The sequence below is a fragment of the Oncorhynchus tshawytscha genome, linkage group LG11 (genome assembly GCF_018296145.1).
Source record: "Oncorhynchus tshawytscha isolate Ot180627B linkage group LG11, Otsh_v2.0, whole genome shotgun sequence".
NCBI classification, from domain to species: Eukaryota; Metazoa; Chordata; class Actinopteri; order Salmoniformes; family Salmonidae; genus Oncorhynchus; species Oncorhynchus tshawytscha.
In genome coordinates, this window is record NC_056439.1 from 26,537,881 (window position 1) to 26,560,941 (window position 23,061).

The 23,061-nt window shown below is 40.4% G+C and overlaps 1 protein-coding gene across 2 annotated transcripts; it reads right to left on the reverse strand.

Moving 5' to 3' along the window:
* Positions 1–8,563: 8,563 nt before the first annotated feature.
* On the reverse strand, positions 8,564–22,305 carry fam98b (family with sequence similarity 98 member B). 2 transcript variants are annotated; one of them, XM_024437081.2, is made up of 8 exons: positions 19,162–19,373; positions 18,704–18,852; positions 14,118–14,246; positions 13,786–13,952; positions 13,532–13,612; positions 13,295–13,411; positions 9,523–9,690; positions 8,564–9,375 (listed from the first exon to the last, which is right to left on the reverse strand). In XM_024437081.2, the coding sequence occupies exons 1-8, from the start codon at positions 19,197–19,199 to the stop codon at positions 9,109–9,111; spliced, it is 1,116 nt and encodes a 371-aa protein (XP_024292849.1). In that variant the 5' UTR covers positions 19,200–19,373; the 3' UTR covers positions 8,564–9,108. The 2 variants fall into 2 exon arrangements, with proteins under 2 accessions (XP_024292849.1, XP_024292850.1); XM_024437082.2 differs by lacking the exons at positions 18,704–18,852; positions 19,162–19,373 and adding an exon at positions 22,229–22,305.
* Between the last annotated feature and the right edge of the window lie 756 nt (positions 22,306–23,061).

Below are 23,061 nucleotides of genomic sequence, written 5' to 3' on the forward strand. Positions count from 1 at the left end.
GCACACGCTTGGCATTCTCTCAACCAGCTTCATGAGGTAGTCACCTGGAATGCATTTCAATTAACAGGTGTGCCTTGTTAAAAGTCAATTTGTGGAATTTCTTTCCGTCTTAATGTGTTTGAGCCAACCAGTTGTGTTAAGGTAGGGGTGGTCTACAGAAGATAGCCCTATTTGGTAAAAGACCAAGTCCATATTATGGCAAGAACAGATCAAATAAGCAAAGAGAAACAACAATCCATCATTACTTTAAGACATGAAGGTCAGTCGATACGGAAAATTTCAAGAACTTTTAAAGTTTCTCCAAGTGCAGTTTCAAAAACCATCAAGCGCTATGGTGAAACGGGCTCTCATGAGGACCGCCACAGGACCAGCATAGCTACCACAGCATTCTGCAGCGATACGTCCTCCCATCTGGTTTGTGCTTAGTAAGACTATCATTTTGTTTTTCAACAGGACAATGACCCAACACACCTCCAGGCTGTGTAAGGGTTATTTGACCAATAAGGAGAGTGATTGAGTGCTGCATCAGATGACCTGGCCTCCACAATCACCCGACCTCAACCCAATTGAGATGGTTTGGGATGAGTTGGACCGCAGAGTGAAGGAAAAGCAGCCAACAAGTGAACAGCATATGTGGGAACTCCTTCAAGACTATTGGAAAAGCATTCCTCATGAAACTCGTTGAGAGAATGCCAGGAGTGTGCAAAGCTGTCAAGGCAAAGAGTGGCTACTTTGAAGAATCTAAAATGTATTTTGATTTGTTTAACACTTGTTATTTCATCATTTTGATGTCTTCACTATTATTCTACAATGTAGAAAACAGTAAAAATAAAGAAACACCCTTGAATGAGTAGGTGTGTCCAAACGTTTGACTGGTAGCGGGGAGGGACAGGCGGCCCTTCTCAAAATAAACAGTAATCTGTGGCGCTAGGTCATGTTGTCATGAAGAAACACACATCTATTTTCCATACCATATTTGTTCGAAATTCCAAACAAGTTTTTATTCGGAAGACAGGTGAAGCGTTTTTCAAAAGCAATCACTTTTCGCATGTGAAAACAGAATCCTACTTATTACTCCATGTACTTAACCTAAGTAACTTTGGTTTTGAGCCGACATCGCGGTTGGCCATGAGTGGGGCACCTGGCTCATGGCTGGGAGGTTCCAAAACGAATGCAATCACTTATCACCCGGTGCAAACTTCTTCCACTGGGGCAACCGGTGCCATACAGACACCCGTAAAAGACGCTCCCCATCCCGATAGACCTGTTCGTTCTCCGTCTTTCCAAGTCAAACGCTCTAGAACCGTTGGTTGTCACGAGGGCAAGATCATTGGTTTTCCATTGCTGTAATCTGTGATCATGTTTCCTATCTATCTATAGATCGGTGATAGATATCTAATCTATAGAGCCTATTGTAATGTACCACGCGTTGCTCAGTTGGTAGAGCATGGCGCATGCAACGCCGTGAGTTGTGGGTTCGATAGCCACGTGGGACCAGTTAGAAAAAGTGTGAGAAGTGTATGCACTCACTAGTGTAAATCGCTCTGGATAAGAGTATCTGCTAAATGGTGTAAAATGTTTAAGGGAGGGTGTGTTGTACCGTCATGTTCTAAGAGCGCACCCAGAGTAGGCTATCGCTATAGCGAATCATACAAACTTTGTAACAAAAGTGTATTGTTTAAAGTAAAATTACTATAGTTGCTCAAATTGCTAGATAACCTCCAACGAATGAGAGAATATCTCTAAATAATACTTATTTTCCACCATCATTTGCAAATAAATTCATAAAAAATCCTACAATGTGATTTTCTGGATTTTTTTTCTTCTCATTTTGTCTGTCATACTTGAAGTGTACCTATGATGAAAATTACAGGCCTCTCTCATCTTTTTAAGTGGGAGAACTTGCACAATTGGTGGCTGACTAAATACTTTTTTGCCCCACTGTACACATTGTTTTTCTGTGACCCTCTTTGTTTCCCTACAAAAGTAATTTCTGACAAATCTATTCAAAAGATTCCCCTACAGGTAGCAAGGTTTTTTCCCAAGCATTAGGCGTGTGTTGGTATTGTATGAGTTTGAGACAGCCACCATTCTATGCATCCGAAGTGTACTGTACATGGTACAATACTGTACCAGGGCTGAGGCCATTTTATTTAGGGAATTAATTGGAAAATCAATCGTTATATTGAGAATATTCTCATTGGAAATAATAGGGAATTCACTGATTTCGAAATAGGGATTTAATCAGGTGAGTGAACTGAATTGCGATGCATCTTATTGTGTCACACAAATCAGTCAACCTGAATGTGTTTCTGTATCACCCATCCCTTTTCCTTGAACATAACAGCGAAGTGAATGAGGAAGGTATACAGATGAACAAATTTGCAGTGAGCCAGTACTGAACATCTTCAAGTCCACTTCTCCTCTCCAGAAGTGAAGCGTTAACAGACACACTACCATGCTTCCCTTTGTTGTGCTGTAGGGAGTTAGACCCAACATTGATATTGTAGAAAAGATAACTCCCGTACATGCGATTTTACCTCTGCCCATTTACTATCAATATTTCAGCCTGAGACGTTTTCGAAGGCCTTTCTTTATTTGTTCCATATTCCTGTCACGCCAGTATTTACAGTCCAACCCATCATTTCCTCTTCTCAAATTCAAACTAAAAACAAATATGCAGTCGCTAGCTAGATCAGTTAAAGAATGACCATGAAGCACCTTGAAATATGCTAGTAGGTGGTTCCACCACCACCAACAACCAAGGTACAAAAAGTTAATAGGGGCCTTTCTGGCCCTGTCAAATAAGACAGAAGTTGAATGACAAGACTTTCGCTGAGATGACATCTGTGGTAACCTTGTTGTGACAATATAGTCCACTATGGAAACTGTGACAAGTCTTTCTGTTGATCTAAAAAGACAAGTGAAGCATCGTGGGGGTTATTGATGGGTCCTGAGGAAAGACAACAGGTGGCCTGGTCACCTTCAAGGCACAAAACATAAAACAAACAGCGTAAATTCATTGTCTACCCGTGGCTTGTTGCATCAACTTGTATCTTATAGTCTCCACCAATCACAGCACTAACCCTAAAAGTGTTCATTGTGCCATATGCACACCAGACCTGGGTCAAATATGTCAAATACCTGAAAGTTGACTACTGAGGAAACTCAAAATAGAGCGCAGCTCTAATATTTGACATATTCAGGTATAGTGGACACTCCACATCAACAAACATGATTTATTAACCATGATTCACCTTCACCGTATAGCCCCTAGCACTACAATCCCATCGCCTTTTGGCCACGGTCAAACGGTTAACCATATCAGTCCAGAGACCCCAGAAAAATCTACTTTTTATTTATCTGACGTTCATTTATCTGCATGTCCAGCCCTTATATTTAGTCTCACAATTAAGTGTTTTACATGTACCCTGAAAGTGCAAACTCATCCTGGCATCATTACGGAAACAAGGAAACTGAGTTTGGGCAACAGACACGCTTTGAGTGCTCCACATAATTTAATATGTGTGTTGACAAACATCTCATCAGAAATTATTTTTGGTCTTTCCAGCATACTCAACATTTCCATGTCAACTGCACTGATATTTGTGTCTTCAACAAACTGTCCAAAATGGATTTTATGTATATGTTGCAGATCTGTGAAACTTAGGGCTTGATTCAATCTGTAACGCTGAAGTTCAGCATTATAGCGCAATTTAAATATAAAGCACATTTTCAATTGAGCCGACATAAGCAGCTTTTACCGTGAATACAGTCTCCGCTAACGCAGGATCATTGCCTTCAAATGTCAATCACGCTACAACGGTGATCTTCAGCCCTACTAATTTAAACAAGCCCATACTCCCCAGCCTGAAGTGTCGCCCGTCTCGCCATTGAAATATGCCTTTTTCTGTGGTGCTATGGGTTGGAAGCTTCAGGTTACGTGTGTTTGCAAGGCATAGGTCCTGAGTTTAAGCCAGGCATAAATGAATGCCGGATTGGGGGAAAGTGGTATGATGTCCTTTAGAAATAAAAAAAAAGTACATTTGTCTCATTCAATATGGCAGTTTTCTTGTTCACAAAACAACTCACTGTTGCAATACACAGTTACAATACTTATTCTACGATACATCACATTATCATGGGTGTCAGTCCAACCCTGAACCCCCCTCCCAGATGGTAAAGAACTGTGACATTGCATTAACACCAGTTTATAGAGTACAGCAGACCAGTGTCGATCACTGATAACTCAGGGTAAAGACCATGATCTCAGTTGAGCCAGGCTGTAACAATGGAGAGGTGGATTAGACAATTTGAGGGATTTGCGTGCCATTGACTTCAGACGATTAAAACGATGATTATGACATGTCATTCATAATCTTGATTCAGCCCCTCAAACAGTTGCATAAATGGTATAACTTTGTTATCTTCTGTTTGATTAACAATATTGGGATGTTGACAAATTTGTTATTTAATATAAATAAAAGTGGGACACAAAAAAAAGCAGTGTAGAACACCGTTGCCCAAAATGCATTGCTCCAATAACGTTCAAAAGATTGTTCTGAAGTTTGACTGTCACACCCTGACCATAGTTTGCTTTGTATGTTTCTATGTTTTGTTTGGTCAGGGTGTGATCTGAGTGGGCATTCTATGTTGTGTGTCTAGTTTGTCTGTTTCTGTGTTTGGCCTGATATGGTTCTCAATCAGAGGCAGGTGTTAGTCATTGTCTCTGATTGGGAACCATATTTAGGTAGCCTGTTTGGTGTTGGGTTTTGTGGGTGATTGTTCCTGTCTCTGTGTTTGCACCAGATAGGGCTGGTTTGGTTTTTCACATTTCTTGGTTTTGTTAGTCTATTCATGTATAGTTTCTTTATTAAAGATGTATAGTTTCTTTATTAATAACCACACTGCGTTTTGGTCCGCCACTCCTTCACACAAGAAAACCGTTACATTGACCCCCCAAAAATGTTTTCCTATGAAGTTGCACAAAAATGTGTTGCACAAAAATAATGAATTTGCACAAAACTGTGTGTATTTTCCTGCGAATGAAGTTGTACTAAAATGTGTGTATTTTCACACAAAATCTGCTGAAATACTTGTACATATTTGCATGAATTGAGTGTGAGATTGTGTTACACCAGCACAGCCTACCCACTGTACCTGCGAGCTGTTGGCTAGAGCGCGCGTGCCAAGACCATAGTAGGCACATTTGCTATTTAACGCAACAGTTTTTGTGACAACAATTTTAGGTGTTTATTGGCTAAAGCCCACCCCTCAGTAAATTTTAAACGGTCCCTAACACTTTCCATTGCTCTTGGTGTCCTACCGCTCTCATGCAGTTTAACTCCGGGGCTTCATGTGTTTGGTTTCCCAGGGAGCAGAGGGGAAGATCAAGGTTAGCAAGCTAACTTGCCTGAATATTCTGAAATAACTTTTTAGTTTTTTAGAAAGATAAGCTTGAAATGAGAATGTTCTAATTGACTTAACAACCAAACACACATACCTATGTTTAGCTTTCTTAAGGAACCAGAAAATCAACTGGTATTTCTGGTTGTTTATCAAAGTTAGCAGGCGAACTCATTGTTCCTGCTTTGTAGTATACCCATCTGGCTTTCTTGGCTCATTACAAAACTCCCTAAAGTTTACTGTATGCTTCCAAGTCTAAAAGGTTTGGACATAGGCCTATATTATGACATTTTGTGACGTTGTTTCTAATATCAGAATCCCATCCATAGTGTTGTTGTCATTCAATGAGAGAGGACTTCTTTCACTTGAGAAATACTGCACCAAATATCTTATATATAAAATTGCACGACTAAGACCTCCTTTGCAAAAATGTCAAAATTACAGATTATTCTATTTTGAGGAAGTGTTCTGGCTATGTTGTTGCTATGGTGTCTTTCTGAAGGATAGAGAGATTTTTTCTTGCTTTTCAATCAAAGGTCTTTTAAGGGAGTATCCCAGCTTTTGCCTATTTGAGTTCTACTAGGAGCAGTAAGAACCTAATCTGCAGGCGCATTTAGCACACTTGGTCTTGGGGATTTTGGCAACTCAGCTCAATTGATGGACAACCCTCTCTATCGTGAGTCAGTACAGTATATCATTACTCATACTGTACATTCTCTGGTTTAAAGTAAACAAGGTAACCTTAAACATGTCCCCCCCTATTACTACAGCACCCCCATTGGGCCAATCAGTGTCATTTTGTAAATGCCGGATTTCTATGACAAGACACTTCATACACCCACGTTGTCAAAATCGGGCCAGCGCTGTCTGAGATATTGTGTGTGACTAACATACAAAGGCAGATCCATAGTCGGGATCCTAGACATTTCAAACTGATAAACATTTTATTTTTCAAATCAATCAGATTAAGGGCTAGATTCAATTCGATTGCGGAAGTACAGTGCTATAGCACGATTAAGATGCTAAAGGCCATGTTCCTGTGTTCGTGGAGACTGCATTCACAGTAAATTATGCATAGGCCTACTGTATGTCAGCTCAATCTGAAATGATCTTTCAATTTCAATGACACTATAGTGCTGAACTTCTGCGATTATGGATGGAATTGAGCACCAAGTCTTCAAATCAAAAAAATAATTACCATGATTCAAATTTCCAACAATTTTAATTAGCTTAATCTACCAACATACCATCAGTATAGAAAATATGGGTAAGACTTTAATTGACACCCAGCGTCATAACACGTTATGACACGGTCATAACCATGTCATAATATGTCACAACAGCTGACAACTTGTCATAACCTCTTATAGTTGGTCATAACACTGTCGTGACATATATTGCGTTATTTTATGGCCGGTTATGACATATGTGTCAAAACACACAAAACCTACCACACAAGGCAAAACATTGCATTACACCATAGCCTATGTAACAGTATGTTTATGTATTTTTATTTTATTTACCAGATTCAATTATGATTGTAATTGCGCACATTCCATTACACTATAGTCCACGTGTACAGTACCAGTCAAAAGTTTGGACACACCTACTCAATCCAGGGGGTTTCTTTATTTTTACTATTTTCTACATTGTAGAATAGTAGTGAAGACATCAAAACTATGAAATAACACATATGGAATCATGTAGTAATCCAAAAAGGGTTAAAGAAATCAAAATATATTTGAGATTTTTCAAAATAGCCACCCTTTGCCTTGATGATAGCTTTGGACACTCTTGGTATTCTCTCAACCAGCTTCAAGAGGTAGTCACCTGGATTGCATTTCAATTAACAGGTGTGCCTTGTTAAAAGTTCATTTGTGGAATTTATTTCCTTTTGAATGAGTTCGGGCCAATCAGTTATGTTGTGACAAGGTAGGGTGGTATACAGAAGAGAGCCCTATTTGGTAAAAGACCAAGTCCATATTATGGCAAGAACAGCTCAAATAAGCAAAGAGAAACGACAGTTCATCATTACTTTAAGACATGAATGTCAGTCAATGCAGAACAAGAAGTTTCTTCAAGTGTGGTCTCAAAAATGGGCATTGTGATGAAACGGGCTCTCATGAGGAACGCCACAGGAAAGGAAGACCGAGTTACCTTTGCTTCATTAGTAAACTGCACCTCCGATTTCTGCCCAAATAAATGCTTCACAGTCCAAGTAACAGACATCTCAACATAAACTGTTCAGAGGACACAGTGTGAATCAGGCCTTCATGGTCGAATTGCTGCCAAGAAACCACTACTAAAGCACACCTATAAGGGACTTACTTGTGCAAAGAAACACGAGCAATGGACATTAGACCGGTGAAAATCTGTCCTTTGGTTTCATGTGTCCCAATTTGAGATTTTCGTTCCAACCACTGTGCCTTTGTGAAACACAGAGTAGGTGAAAGGATGATCTCTGCATGTGTGGTTCCCACCTTGAAGCATGGAGGAGGTGGTGTTTTGGTGCTTTGCTCGTGATACTGTCTGTGTTTTATTTAGAATGGACCACAGAGTGAAGAAAAAGCAGCCAACATCTGCTCAGCATATGTGGAAACTACTTCAAGATCGTTGGAAAAGCATTCCAGGTGAAGCTGGTTGAGAGAATGCCAACCGTGTGCAAAGCTGTCATCAAGGCAAAGGGTGGCTTCTTTGAAGAATTTAAAATATATACACTTTAATTGATTACTGCATGATTCCTTATGTGTCATTTCATAGTTGTGATGTCTTCACTATTATTGTACAATGTAGAAAATAGTAAGAATAAAAACCCTTGAATGACTAGGCGTGTCCAGACTTTTGACTGGTGCTGTATGTAACAGTATGTTTATGATGTATATTATTTTATATTTAACATGTTAAATTATCGTTGTAATTGTGCACACATTGACGTCAGACATGCACCGAGCCCCATGATCGGTTGCTGATGACTTCAGGAGCAGGACAAGACACCCTCCTTTTGACTGATATAAGGGCATGTAGGTGATAGGCCTATCTGGCTTGTTTGATAATATGGTCACAATGCTTCTTGACAGTGTCATAAAGTGTATTTTCTTAGTCCAAGTAAAAAAAAAAACAGGATGGTCCTAAATCTTCATGACTGTCATAAAGAGTATTTTCCACAAGTTAAAACATTTATTTAAAAAATACATGACTAAACAAAAACAAAGGATTTAAATAGAAACTTTCAAATGAAAGGACATTTCTTAGCAGGGAAAATCTAATTTGAATAAATGTGGGTTGACACTTATGTAGGTGTCATAACCAGCAATAAAATAGCGCAATGTCACAACCGGTGTAAATATATGCATCATGACAGTATTATAACAGGTTATGACCGTGTCATAACGTGTTAACACTGGGTATCAAGTAAAGTGTTACCAAAATAATAGAATAAATCTATAAAAAAAATGGTCAGTGAGTTTGACTCGTTGCTTCTACAACGATCCTCAGCAGCACAGTTCATAACAGCATTGAAAATGAACACAAAAATGGGTGACAAATATTTTGGAGTGTTCCTACAGTAGCATTCTGTAAATCTCAGTCAAGTCCACATCACTCCAAATAAACAATGCCTTAGTGTTGCCCTTAGCGAAGCAGGTACACATGAGTAGGTTTCAGTTAACACTGTTTGGCTTTTCAGTCAAAAATAAATCATTGTTAGTATTGATAACGTCCTCTCTTTCCTCCATGACCCCAACCAACGCCCCCTCCTACTCCACCCCCTCCTCGCCAGCCACCCTTACCCCCTCCCCAACTACCACCTCCTCCCCAACTACCACCACCTCCTCGACCACCACCACCACCACCACCACCACGACCACCAAAACCTCCGTCTTGTCTCTTCTGCCAGGCTGGCATCTCAGCGAGGGGGGCATCTATCTCAGAGGGCCGACCACCGCGATCTGGCACCCTTCCCATCAGGATCTATAGAAGTGAAATACAAATGGTAGGTCAATGACAGGACAATGGCTGGGGACCATGGACCCTCATTTGGTAAGTTACAATGCTTTGTCCTAAAGACAACACTCAGACATTTGCACACAATGAACTTTGGGTCCCATTCCACAGTACCTTATTGACGGCACAGGCAGTATTCTTTCTGCTTGAGCCACTGCTGGTCTTCACCACGTTGCATATGTCCTCCCTGGCTGCCAGCAGGTGAGCCATGCCCACAGACGACATCTGGGCCAGGGAGTGTCTCTTAGGCTGGTAGGCCCTGGCCATACAGTCAACTCTCTCCTAACAGAAAAGACAGATGGGTAGTTTGTTGAGCATAGGACATGCACAATGAGATTCTTCATAGAGAGCAGAAAGGGTGTAGCCTGCCGATTAAGGACAGTATCACCAGTAGCACTGTGTCCTGATGAGGAAAGGGCGTCACTTTAGACCAGGGATGTGCAGAAGGCGCCCCTTTTGGCCTGAAGATCAAACTTTTGAGGGGGGGATATTTGACACCTACTCATTCAAGGGTTTTTCTTTATTTTACTATTGTCTACATTGTGCAATAATAGTGTAGACATCAAAACTATGAAATAACACATATGGAATCATGTAGTAACCAAAAGTGTTAAACAAATCAAAATATATTTTAGATTCTTCAAAGTAGCCATCCTTTGCCTTGATGACAACTTTGCACACTCTTAGCAATCTCTCAACCAGCTTCACCTGGAAGGCTTTTGAAAGTTTCTTCAAGTGCAATCGCAAAAACCATCAAGCGCTATGATGAAACTGGTTCTCATGAGGACTGCCACAGGAAAGAAAGACCCTACATTACCTCTGCTGCAGAGGATAAGTTCATTAGAGTTAACTGCACTTTAGATTGCAGCCGAAATAAATTCATGTAGCAGACATCTCAACATCAACTGTTCTGATGATACTGCATGAATCAGGCCTTCATGGTTGACTTGCTGCAAAGAAACCACTACTAAAGGACACCAATTATAAGAAGATACTTTCTTGGACCAACAAACACGAGCAATGGACATTAGACCAGGGGAAATCTGTCCTTTGGTCTCGTGAGTCCAATTTGAGATTTTTCGTTCCAACCGGTGTCTTTGTGTGAGACAGAGTAGGTGAACGGATGATCTCCGCATGTGTGGTTCCCACCTTGAAGCATGGAGGTGGTGTGATGGTGAGGGAGTGCTTTGCTGGTGACAATGTCTGATTTAACCAGCATGGCTACCACAGCATTCTGCGGTGATACGCCATCCCATCACACCTCCAGGCCTTGTAAGGGTTATTTGACCAAGGAGAGTGATGGAGTGTTGCATCAGATGACCTGGCCTACAAAATCACCCAACCTCAGCCCAATTGAGATGGTTTGGGATGAATTGGACTGCAGAGTGAAGGAAAAACAACCAACAAGTGCTCAGCATGTGGGAACTCCAAGATTGTTGGAAAAGCATTCCAGGTAAAGCTGGTTGAGAGAATGCTAAGAGTGTGCAAAGCTGTCATCAAGGCAAATAATGGCTATTTTGAAGAATCTCAAATATATTTTGATTTGTTGAACACTTTGTTAGTTACTACATGATTCTGTGTGTTATTTCATAGTTCTGATGTCTTCACTATTATTCTACAATGCAGAAAATAGTACAAATAAAGTGAGTAGGTGTGTCCACTCCAAACTGTTGACTGGTAGTGCAAGTATTCAGACCCTTTACTCAGTATTTTGTTGAAGCACCTTTTGCAGCCTCAAGTCTTCTTCAAGTACACCTGTATTTGGGGGGTTTCTCCCATTTTTCTCTGCAGATCCTCTCAAGATCCTCTCAAGCACTGTCAGGTTGGAAGGGGAGAGTCTCTCCAGAGGTGTTAAATAGGGTTCAAGTCCAGGCTCTGGCTGGGCCACTCAAGGACATTCAGAGACTTGTCCTGAAGCCACTCCTGCGTTGTCTTGACTGTGTGCTTAGGGTCGTTGTCCTGATGGAAGGTGAACCTTCACCCCAGTCTGAGGTCCTGAGCATTCTGGAGCAGGTTTTCATCAAGCATCTCTCTGTACTTTGCTCCGTTCATCTTTCCCTCAATCCTCCAGTTGTAGAAACTTCTCAAGGATGATCAATGGAAACAGGATGCACTTGAGCTCAATTTCAAGTTTCATAGCAAAGGGTCTGAATACTTATGTAAATAAGATGTTTATTATTATTTATATATTTGCAAAAAAACTTCACTGTCATTATGGGGTATTGCGTGTAGATTGATGAGGACATTGTTTTATTGTTTTATACATTTTAGAATAAGTCTGCAATGTAACACCATTTGGGAAAATGTATTAGCCCATTTCAGCTAACATTTTGTAGATTGTTTAGTTAGCTGGCCACGGTATTAGCTAAACTTGTAGTAATCATGGTCAAATGACTGACTGGGGGGGGCACCATTGGTTCTCTTAGTCATGGTCACTCAGCTATATTAAAAACTGCAAACATTGTTCTCCATCCTTTAGCAAAATGTGTATAATTGCAGTCAATTAGTTATAAAATTACAAAATCTTCTCTCCACCCCATGGCAAAGTGTAGAATTGCAGAAACTTGCTTTAGATCTAACATTTTCTCTACACACCATGGCAAAATGTGTAAAATTACAGGAAATTAAGGATTAAATTATGGCAAAAATGCTTATGTTTGTTTTTGCCGCTTTCAAGAGGGGGGCCGTTAAAAATGCTTTGCTCACAAGGCAGTGGAGGGGGGGGTAGCAGCAATTTTGCCTAGGGCCCCCAATAGGCTAGGGCCGGCTCTGACTGCATTTTTATTTATTTCACCTTTATTTAAACAGGTAGGCAAGTTGAGAACAAGTTCTCATTTACAATTGCGACCTGGCCAAGATAAAGCCAAGCAGTTCGACACATACAACACAGAGTTACACATGGAGTAAAACAACCATACAGTCAATAATACAATAGAGAAATAAGTCTATATACAATGTGAGCAAATGAGGTGAGATAAGGGAGGTAAAGGCAAAAAAAGGCCATGGTGGCGAAGTAAATCAAATATAGCAGGTAAAACACTGAAATGGTAGATTTGCAGTAGAAGACTGTGCAAAGTAGAGATATAAATAATGGGGTGCAAAGGAGATAAATAAATAAATACAGTAGGGGAGGAGGTAGTTGTTTGGGCTAAATTATAGATGGGCTATGTACAGGTGCAGTCATCTGTGAGCTTCTCTGACAGCTGCTGTTTAAAGCTAGTGAGGGAGATAAGTGTTTCCAGTTTCAGAGATTTTTGTAGTTTGTTCCAGTCATTGGCAGCAGAGAACTGGAAGGAGAGGCGGCCAAAGGAAGAATTGTTTTTTGGGGTGACCAGAGAGATTTACCTGCTGGAGCGCGTGCTACAGGTGGGTGCTGCTATGGTGACCAGCGAGCTGAGATAAGGGGGGACTTTACCTAGCAGGGTCTTGTGGATGACCTGGAGCCAGTGGGTTTGGCAACGAGTATGAAGCGAGGGCCAGCCAACGAGAGCGTACAGGTCGCAGTGGTGGGTAGTATATGGGGCTTTGGTGACAAAACGGATGGCACTGTGATAGACTGCATGCAATTTATTGAGATGGGTATTGGAGGCTATTTTGTAAATTATATCGCCGAAGTCGAGGATCGGTAGGATGGTCAGTTTTACGAGGGTATGTTTGGCAGCATGAGTTGCGAAATAGGAAGCCAATTCTAGATTTAACTTCGGATTGGAGATGTTTGATGTGAGTCTGGAAGGAGAGTTTACAGTCTAACCAGACACCTAGGTATTTGTAGTTGTCCACATATTCATGTGTGGGTATGACTTCAGATTTTTTGTGGCCCCCACCCCCATCAAAGTTGACCATGCCTGCTTTAGACTATTGAGATGCACCCAAAGACTCCACCTGCCTTGGCTCTGTCTGACCAGCCGAAAGACTGCACAGTGACGTCCAGACGTTTGATCAGCAGTCTCCGCCGACACTCATACTGTGAGGACAGGACCGTGTTGATCTGCTCCAGCCTTTTCTGTGGATATAGACAAGGCCCAGAGTCAATGGACACACTTGACATCTCCTCATGCCTTAGCAGGAATTCTGAATTTTGCCTGCACGAAAATGGGTTAAAGTCTGAATGCAGTCTGCTTACCCACTGTTCATTGTCGAGATTGTTCTTCAGCACTGGCTTTCCAATGTGATCCTTTGGAAGCTCTTGAAGCACTGCGTTTATCTGGAAATACAGATATACAATGCATTTGTTAAATAAAAAGATAATGATACAATCAAAGGCTATGCATTCGGCACTTTCTCACAGACTTTCTATTGGGTTAATGAAGGCCATTTTTATACCAGACCTGAGCCTAGGGAGGAAGTATCAGGTGTGCAAGACTAACTTAGACACACCTTTTTTTCTATCCCAGAGAACAGCTCTACTACTTCCTGCCCTCTTGGCTGTGGGAGCTTCAGTGTTTCACAGATTGCCTGGAGATCGTTTCGGTCTTTGTGTTGTTTGTCCTCAACAAGTCGGCTCTTCACAATCTGTGCAGCTTGTACCTCTGAGCTCAAAAACACTGCAGAATAAAGATGTGAGCCACAGGTAAAAATCGCATTCATGTAAAATGGAAACTGTAAAATATATGTCAGAACCATGGCAGATCAGCAACACACCAAAAGGGTATCATAACATGAGGGTACTCAGACCCGTTTTCTGAACAAATGGTCACGTCAGTACTTACATACTAGCTTTAGATGGTCTTTTTTATTCTGCAGCCCTCCCTGTAGAATCCCGGAGACAAGGCCTTGATAGGGGCACTCCAACTCCTTCAGCATACCACTCATCTCAAACCGAAGGCCATCAGTATCACCTAAACACAACGTGAAATGTTGTGGACATTTAGTAGAAATCCACTTTTCGAGCTGAAAGACGATGGCCAGAGCTTACCCATGATGTTGCACAACAATTTAAGTCAATAAGTCTGAGTTGTAGTCAAAGTATGATATATTTGAGCTTGAAGTGACAAATCTGAACTGATCACTTGGTGCAAATCTGTGAATGTGGTGTCTTTTCCTATGATATTACAAATTGTTTTCAGCCTATATTTTGTTTCAGTGCTGGGTTTTATTTAAATGTTACCACCCACTAGCATGGCATTGTTTAATAATCAGAAACAGCTGTAACGTTATTCCTATTTGCGGCTGAGATGAGCCAATAAGCAGTGTTGTGTTGGAGACCACCTAAATCCAGACCGATTCCAGACCAAGACCAGAGCAAATCGAGTCCGAGCCAAGAACGGAGGGGGGAGCCGAGAGCGATTTAAGACCGAGAGGGGTCCGAGACTAATTCAAGACCATGATTGTAATTTTGTCAAATCACCACCATAATAAGAGTTCAAAATGTCCAGTATGTCGGTGTTCATATTTCAGAACATATGGATTGTTTAGACATTCAGAAAGGTTCAAAAATGCATGCTGAGGGAAAATAGAGCCACTAACCCAAATACAGTGGGGATGTTTCTGATGTCCTAGCCAATGGCTGACTTAGCTAGCTAGAATTTGTCCGATTCCGATATATTGTATATTCCTAGTTTTTACCAAATGAACTACATAACATCGTAATAATTTATTTGAATGGTAGATCTCTATTGATAAACTGGGTAAATCAAGTTGTAACCTAGGCCTATTATGATTGCATATTTATGATTGCATATTATATGATTGCATATTTAATAGGAGTGTGTGCATGCATTGCGTCCATTTGGGACTTATTTTATTGAACGGATCAACAGCATTTAGCAAGTCGGAATTTTACATACACTTAAGTTGGAGTCATTAAAACTGTCTTTTGTCTTTTTAACAAACTATAGTTTTGGCAAGTCGGTTAGGACATCTACTTTGTGCATGACAAGTAATTTTACCAACAATTGTTTAAAGACAGATTATTTCACTGTATCACAATTCCAGTGGGTCAGAAGTTTACATACAGCTTGGAAAATTCCAGAAAATTATGTAATGGCTTTAGAAGCTTCTGTTAGGCTAATTGACATAATTTGAATCAATTGGAGGTGTACCTGTGGATGTATTTCAAGGCCTACCTTCAAACTCAGTGATCTTTGCTTGACATCATGGGAATATCAAAAAAAATCTGCCAAGACCTTAGAAAAAAAAACTGTAGACCTCCACAAGTCAGGTTCATCCTTGGGAGCAATTTCCAAATGCCTGAAGGTATCACGCTCATCTGTACAAGCAATAGTATGCAAGTATAAACATCATGAAACCACGCAGCTGTCATACCGCTCAGGAAGAAGACGCGTTCTGTCTCCTTGAGATGTACGTACTTTGGTGCGAAAAGTGCAAATCAATCCCAGAACAGCAAAGGACCTTGTGAAGATGCTGGAGGAAACAGATACAAATGTTTCTATATCCACAGTAGATCAAGTCCTATATCGACATAACCTGAAAGGCCGCTCAGCAAGGAAGAAGCCACTGGTCCAAAACCGCCATAAAAAAAAGCCAGACTACGGTTTGCAACTGCACATGGGGACAAAGATCGTACTTTTTGGAGAAATATCTTCTGGTCTGGTGAAACAAAAATAGAACTGTTTGGCTATATTGACCATCGTTATGTTTGGAGGAAAAAGAGCCGAAGAAAATAGATGGCATCATGAGAAGGAAAATTATGTGGATATATTGAAGCAACATCCCAAGACATCAGTCAGGAAGTTAAAGCTTGGTCGCAAATGGGTCTTCCAAATGGACAATGACCGCAAGCATACATCCGTGGCGGCAGGGTAGCCTAGTGGTTAGAGCGTTGGACTAGTAACCGAAAGGTTGCAAGATCGAATCCCCGACCTGACAAGGTACAAATCTGTCGTTCTGCCCCTGAACAGACAGTTAACCCACTGTTCCTAGGCCGTCATTGAAAATAAGAATTTGTTCTTAACGGACTTGCCTAGTTACATAAAGGTAAAAAATAAAATAAATAAAAAACATCCAAAGTTGTGGCAAAATGGCTTAAGGACAACAAAGTCAAGGTATTGGAGTGGACATCACAAACCCTGACCACAATCCTATAAAACATTTGTGGGCAGAACTGAAAAAGCGTGTACTAACAAGGAGGCCTACAAACCTGACTCAGTTACACCAGCTCTGTCAGGAGGAATGGGCCAAAATTCACCCAATTTATTGTGGGAAGCTTGTGGAAGGAAACGTTTGACCAAAGTTAAACAATTTAAAGGCCATGCCACCAAATACTAATTGAGTGTAAACTTCTGACCCACTGGGAATGTGATGAAAGAAATAAAAGTAGAGTTGAAATGTATTTGGCTAAAGTGTATGTAAACTTCTGACTTCAACTGTACATAGAAGTAGCTAAACTTAAAACAGCAATGACGTCATTCATGGGGCGAGAGGGGGGGTGGCACGGAGTTAGTTTGCTGAGGCAATAGATCATCTTTGGGATAGACGTCAGAGAGACAGATTAAGTGAATTAATAAAGTTTGTGGCAATCAGCTTTGAAATCAGCGTATTTTGCATTATGGTTTGCACAAAGTACCAGGGTAGTGAATTGATGATAGCTTCAGCTGTAAGCCAACAAGAAAAGATAGCTTGTTTATCGTCGCTGCACAGCTATTTTCAGGTCTTTTCAGAGAAGGCAAAGTGTGGCTCAAACATAAAATCTATTTAGATTTGTTTAACACTTTTTTGGTTACTACTAAAGTAGAAAATAGTCTAAATAAAGAAAAACCCTTGAAATAGTTGCTGTGTACAAACTTTTGACTGTTATTGTACATAGAGAAATTATAATTTTGACCACACAGGAATTTGTAATAATAAAATTGGTATATAAACTCCCCATCACATTTCCCCAAGCCCAAAATGTCTCCGTCCAACCCCCCATATATATGTTTTGCTGCAGTGCTGCCTGCCAGCAGTAATCGTGAGAGATTCAATAAACTGTCATTGTTAAGTAACATAGTAGATGCAGTGAACAGTTGGGAGCTGTGAGTTGATGGTTCGGATTACGGGATGCCAAGGTCATATTTTCTGATTGTTCTGGTCCAGTTAAAGGGTTGTTCAGATCTGTGGACCATACTTTTGGTCAGAATATGAGCTTTTCAAAAGTTGTTTATATATTATAGAGATCAGTCCTTTTGGGAGCCCAGATAATTTAGTTAGAAATCCCATCATTAGATGGTTTAGTAGTTGGGTTTCCCAAAAGACTCCATACACCAGCATAAGCGGACCTACATTTTAAATATAGAAAAAAGGAGTTGCCAGATAATGTGTGTGTGTCTTTCAAATCTTGGAGTGTGCAAAGCTGCCATCAAGGCAAAAGGTGGCTACTTTGAAGAATCTCTAAGTTAAATTATTTAAACACTTTTTTGGTTACTACATGAGTGTTATGTTTTACCCCTGTCAAGACCCAGGGTCTCAAGCTTAATGAGGAGTTTGGAGTGTACTATGGTGTTGAATATTGGGCTGTAGGCAATGAACAGCATTCTTACATAGGTATCCCTCTTGTCCACTGCCCTATCCCATCTGGACAAAAGGAATTCCTATGTAAGAACGCTGTTCATTGACTACATTAGCTAGCTAGATAAGGTTAGCATGCTAGCTACACTGACAGTACCCTATTTGTTGGTGTTCATCAATTCCACCTTGAAATTTCCACACCCTATTTGTGAAGTAGTCTTCGTCATTCTTTGGATGTGGAACCTAAACGTGAATTTCCTCTCTTGGACAAGAAACGACATCTAAATAATGGCGCCAACTTCCTCTGGGGGGGGTTCCTTTAACATGGCAATCACTAAAGTATGAAATAACTGGAGACGCTGATTGTTTTCAACCTAATCTACTCATGATCGCATAAACCGATTCATGGACCGTCTATATCCGGGTTGCATCCGGTTGACACGGCTCAACTTCACAAGCACACTAGCACTCAGTGTGCACAGGGAGCAGCACTGACATGCTCATGTCAACCAAAGACATGAGAGACATTGGATGAATATAAAAATGGTATATCTTTGGCTGTGAATGACTGTGGAATTTTAAAAAAAATTCAATGGATTTTTAGTGCACAAAGGTAATGACTAAAGTGTTTAATTTGGAATTTTCAAACCTGACTTCTCTATGTGGTCGTCTATGGAAATTGTCTTTCTGGGTCGAACTTCAGTTAAACTGCAGTACTGAGCAAGACCGTATGTGCAGTCGAAACCATGCTTCTAGACCGGAAGCCTGGCCCATTGGTTACATTAACTGGGTAGTATGTGATTTAACAAAACAGTGAGAGGTGATGATGTCTGATGGTATTTTGGCTCACCATAACCTAATGTACTGCTCTCTTCCAGGTCACATAACGGTGTCAGACGGGATTTAAACCACATGCAAAGGTTGATATACTCAGGTGATGACAGTCCACCTTCACATGCTTTGACAAGCGTCTCCTCATCCTGCAGAGGTCCGTCATACCTGCGCACCAAAAGACAAATTTAGCTCGAGAACCCAGGGCGGCATACATACGTAATTTACGTCGTAATGCGCTAGTATTAGCATACCGAACATGCATGGATGGGAAAGCAAGCTAGCATCGAATCATGATAGGACTTGGATTTTGCATGGATGCATTTGCGAACTAATGAGCATATACGTTGAATACCACTGTCTAGGACGAATACACTATATTGACAACACCCATGTACATTTGCTAGCTAGCGGTTAATCGCTGATTGAGCAGCGTAATCCGTGATGCCATCAGATGACGGAGTGTGGTTTGCTTACCCGATTTGTTCCAGAACATCTAAAATATCACGTTCCATTGTGGCAGACAACAATATCAGCAGATTCCTAAAAAGTTATACATGTAACCGATATAAACGTGAGTGTATTGACATTGTGAGACACAAGCATACATTATTAGCTTGATTCATCGGCTAGCTAAAACCATCCCGAGAGTCAGGAGTAACGGAAATTAAATCCGTAGTGGAACATTCATGTTGGTTACTTTTGTTCCGCTCAGTGTGTTCCCTTCATAGAGATAGATAGAGGACTCTACTGCCCAAAAGCCTGCTTTAGCATGGGAAGGGTTTTGAAGTAGTCAAGTGGGACCAGTGTGTTATGAATAACATTAGCGTGAGCATGAGCAACAATAGGGGAATCGCTGATTTGCCGTTAAAATAAAAGTCCCCCATTGAAACTGACGCAAACTGATGGAAACATTTTTTTATTTTTTTTATTTCACCTTTATTTAACCAGGTAGGCTAGTTGAGAACAAGTTCTCATTTGCAACTGCGACCTGGCCAAGATAAAGCATAGCAGTGTGAACAGACAACACAGAGTTACACATGGAGTAAACAATTAACAAGTCAATAACAGAGTAGAAAAAAAAGGGAGTCTATATATACATTGTGTGCAAAAGGCATGAGGAGGTAGGCGAATAATTACAATTTTGCAGATTAACACATGCCACAGTTGGACAAGATAAGGCTAAACAAGACTGGAATGTTGTTATATAAATGAAAGAAAATACAATTATTAGTTAATCTGACCAAAGAAAATCTGTTTAAATCGCACTGTGGATGTATTTGGCTTCAGAATTGCATTGGAGGCTTACTTGTATGCACTGTATAGCGTAACCTATGGATTGTGCACCCATGAAATGGGATATTAGCCTACTGGTCCAACTCTCCTTGTGCTTTAAAATGACCCTCCCCCTTGTACTGTAACATAAATTGAATACCCTCCCCCCTCATATAATTAACTCAAAATAATGTTTATGACCAAAAATAGCAATAACTGTAGCAACCCTGTGTTTATAAACGTGGAATTCTTCAGCATGCTTTTGTGGCACAGTTGATGCTACACAGGGATACAGGCCGGAAAGTTGAGGGTTCGCCGGCCTCCACATACGAGCTCACGCTCCCTGCCTCTTTCCTTACACTTCGATCATAGCCAGCTGCAGACATTGATCAGCTAGGGGGAAATCAGATTTTCAACATTTTGATGCCATAATTATAATTGTATAAAATATATGCAATGAATTTTCCAACAAAAAAATTCCGTGCCAATGCACCACACAACCAATAAAGAAAGCATACCGACTTTGGACACTTCAATGTCATGTTTTGGGTTTTCAACACCACAATAAATAGACTATGTAAATCTCAACAAACAGACCCCCCCTCTGGGTTGAACTTCCTATGGGTTAAAGAGATTCTCTGATACTTTTGTATACTTTTTAGCCAGTAGTTCTGAAAATAGTCTGACGAGCCAAAATTTGTGCCTGAAAATTGCATACTACATCACATATGTGCAGATATGTGCACCACGTCATTGCTCTCTGTCTCGCTCTGCTGTGTGTGCTTCTTGCTAGCTGTCACTCAAATGACGAGGGGCTGAAGCTCATTGACTAGAACTCGAATTGGGGGCTGGCCCAACTGGGGTCAAATGTAAGCTTTCAGAAAAACAGTCGCTTTCAAACTAATTAAAGGTAACACAGTAATTCTGATCATAGATTATGCATGTATGAACTATACATTGACACATCAAGCCCAAAGCGGGAGGATTAAAAAATACTTGGTAGTCTAAAGGACTGCATTATTTATAATGAGGGATACCTGGAGAAAATCGGATCTCTCTGAAATGAAAATGGATGGCCATTGGCTATTGTTAAAAAGAGGATAGTCTTAACAGTGCTAAATTTGTCAACTGTAAAAATGTAGGCAACAGAACCAGTTACAACTGAGGCATCTGATCATCAATGAATTCAAGAAAAGGACATTCATTGTTTAACACAGCAGCCGCATATCCTCAGATAGGCCTACATGCACTTGTGGGGGAAAAAAACATTTGGGAAACTATCATTTTCTAATTTATTATATTTTATTCCACTATATTGTTGTTACAAAATAGATTTGTGTTGACTGTGATTAGGGCATGGGAATAGAAGAGCACCTGCTAGGCTAAATTAACAAACTAGGTATGCATAGCTCACCACATGATACTCAAACCAGGATGGCCACACTCGTGTTTCTAAAAGTGAATTCAAAGGCACTGTAGAATGACCGTATGGTTAAATAAGGCATTTTCATTTCATTATTATGTCATTCTAAGTATGTAATGTTATACAGCCTAAATGCTAAATGCATAGGCATGTTGTTGAACTGCTGTTCTTAATAAGTTGTTGAAATACTAAGCGCTCCTGCCAGCCTGTACTGTGTCACAAATGCTTCACAATTGGTTTCTTAAATGGCAGACTATATCCTTGAAATAATAATAATAATTTCCTTCTTAGGTTACCTGGCTTGGTCCTGACTTATTTAGACTTAGTATGTTGTTTGATAGCCTGTTACGACGCTCCCGCACTTTTTTTTCAATATGAGAAAAGCCGAGACCTTGGTGAATGGTCAAATTATTTCTGTAAAATTAATTCAGATACATTCTAAATACATGATATTTAGGGCTAATTACCAGTAACATTCCATGAAAACAATACAATTATATTCTAAATGAATATGTAGTCTATAGCAGCCCAGAGGTAGGTAGCCTAAACGGTGGTTTCTTCCCTTTATTCTTTCTCTATGGCGGTGGCATGAATGATGAACTAACTGTTGGCGTGTGTGCAGAGGCGCGTCGCTCGGTGGCGTGACTACTTTGAGTGGGCCAAATCCGACATAACAAGAATAGCCACAGACAGAAAACTCTACCAAAGGGTGGCGAAAACGGCTGTCCTCAAAACAGTCTTGTGCGACGCACTTAAATTTTCCCTACTCTCCGAGTGCTTAGTTTACAGAAACGTACAACCTCTATTGTACATGCAGACTATCTGATCCTACTGCATTGACCTTACCATCACACCAACGAGATCTAGGCTCCAAATCCACTCGTTTTTGCCATGATGTTCATAAAACTCCACCGACCACCTTACGCAGTGGAACCCAGAACGACACGTGACCGCTGCTGTCCTTTCAGCACCACAATTCGAAGGGCGCTCACGTCACTCAAAATAACCTTTAAGGTGTTGCCTATGTCTAATTAGTCCAACTCATCACTTATTATTATTATTGTTGTTATTATTATAACAAATAGCAGATTATCACATCACACAATGGTACTCGTTTATTTTATCTTTTTATTTAACCTTTATTTTGACAGTGGGTTATTGCTGTCTTTTTTTTCTCCAGATGAGCCCTGTATAGCACCACAATACATTTTAGTTTCGGAGGATATATTAGCACGAGTGTTGTTAGGCCCAAGATGAAGTCGAGGGTCGGCAAACCGTGCCAATATATCCTCAAAACACCGGCTTTGAGGCCATTATCACTTTTATACAATAAGATCAACTTATTCAAATACTGTTTTACATATTTTCATTAAAAACGTTATTTTGATTAATGTATTCGTATTTCATTCTTCCACAATATATAGTCCTGGCACAAATCTAGGGTTGCTTCCCAAGCCAGCTGGTCGGTCGTTCTATTATTCGGTTGCCAGAGACTTGATCCAGTCGTTAAGTATTTTTGTTCTGTATCTATTGACGCGACCCATCTGGCACTGTGCTTATTCCTTGCTCACTAGCTAGCCAACTACGGCTAATTTACAGTCACGCCAAACAGTGCAGCCATAATAACAACAAAGTATTTGCGTTTGTATTTGTTTAAGCTGTTTTCTAGTGACATTTAT

Excerpts from the sequence above, each read along its gene's own strand:
- fam98b (XM_024437081.2), bottom strand. The coding sequence starts at position 19,199 with ATGGAACGTGATATTTTAGATGTTCTGGAACAAATCGG. Across the intron at positions 14,247-18,703 it reads GAGCAGTACATTAGGTTATG|GTGATACTGATGGCCTTCGG; the intron begins GTGAGCCAAAAT and ends CGTTGTGTTTAG. Across the intron at positions 13,412-13,531 it reads ATCTCGACAATGAACAGTGG|AAAAGGCTGGAGCAGATCAA; the intron begins GTAAGCAGACTG and ends CTATATCCACAG.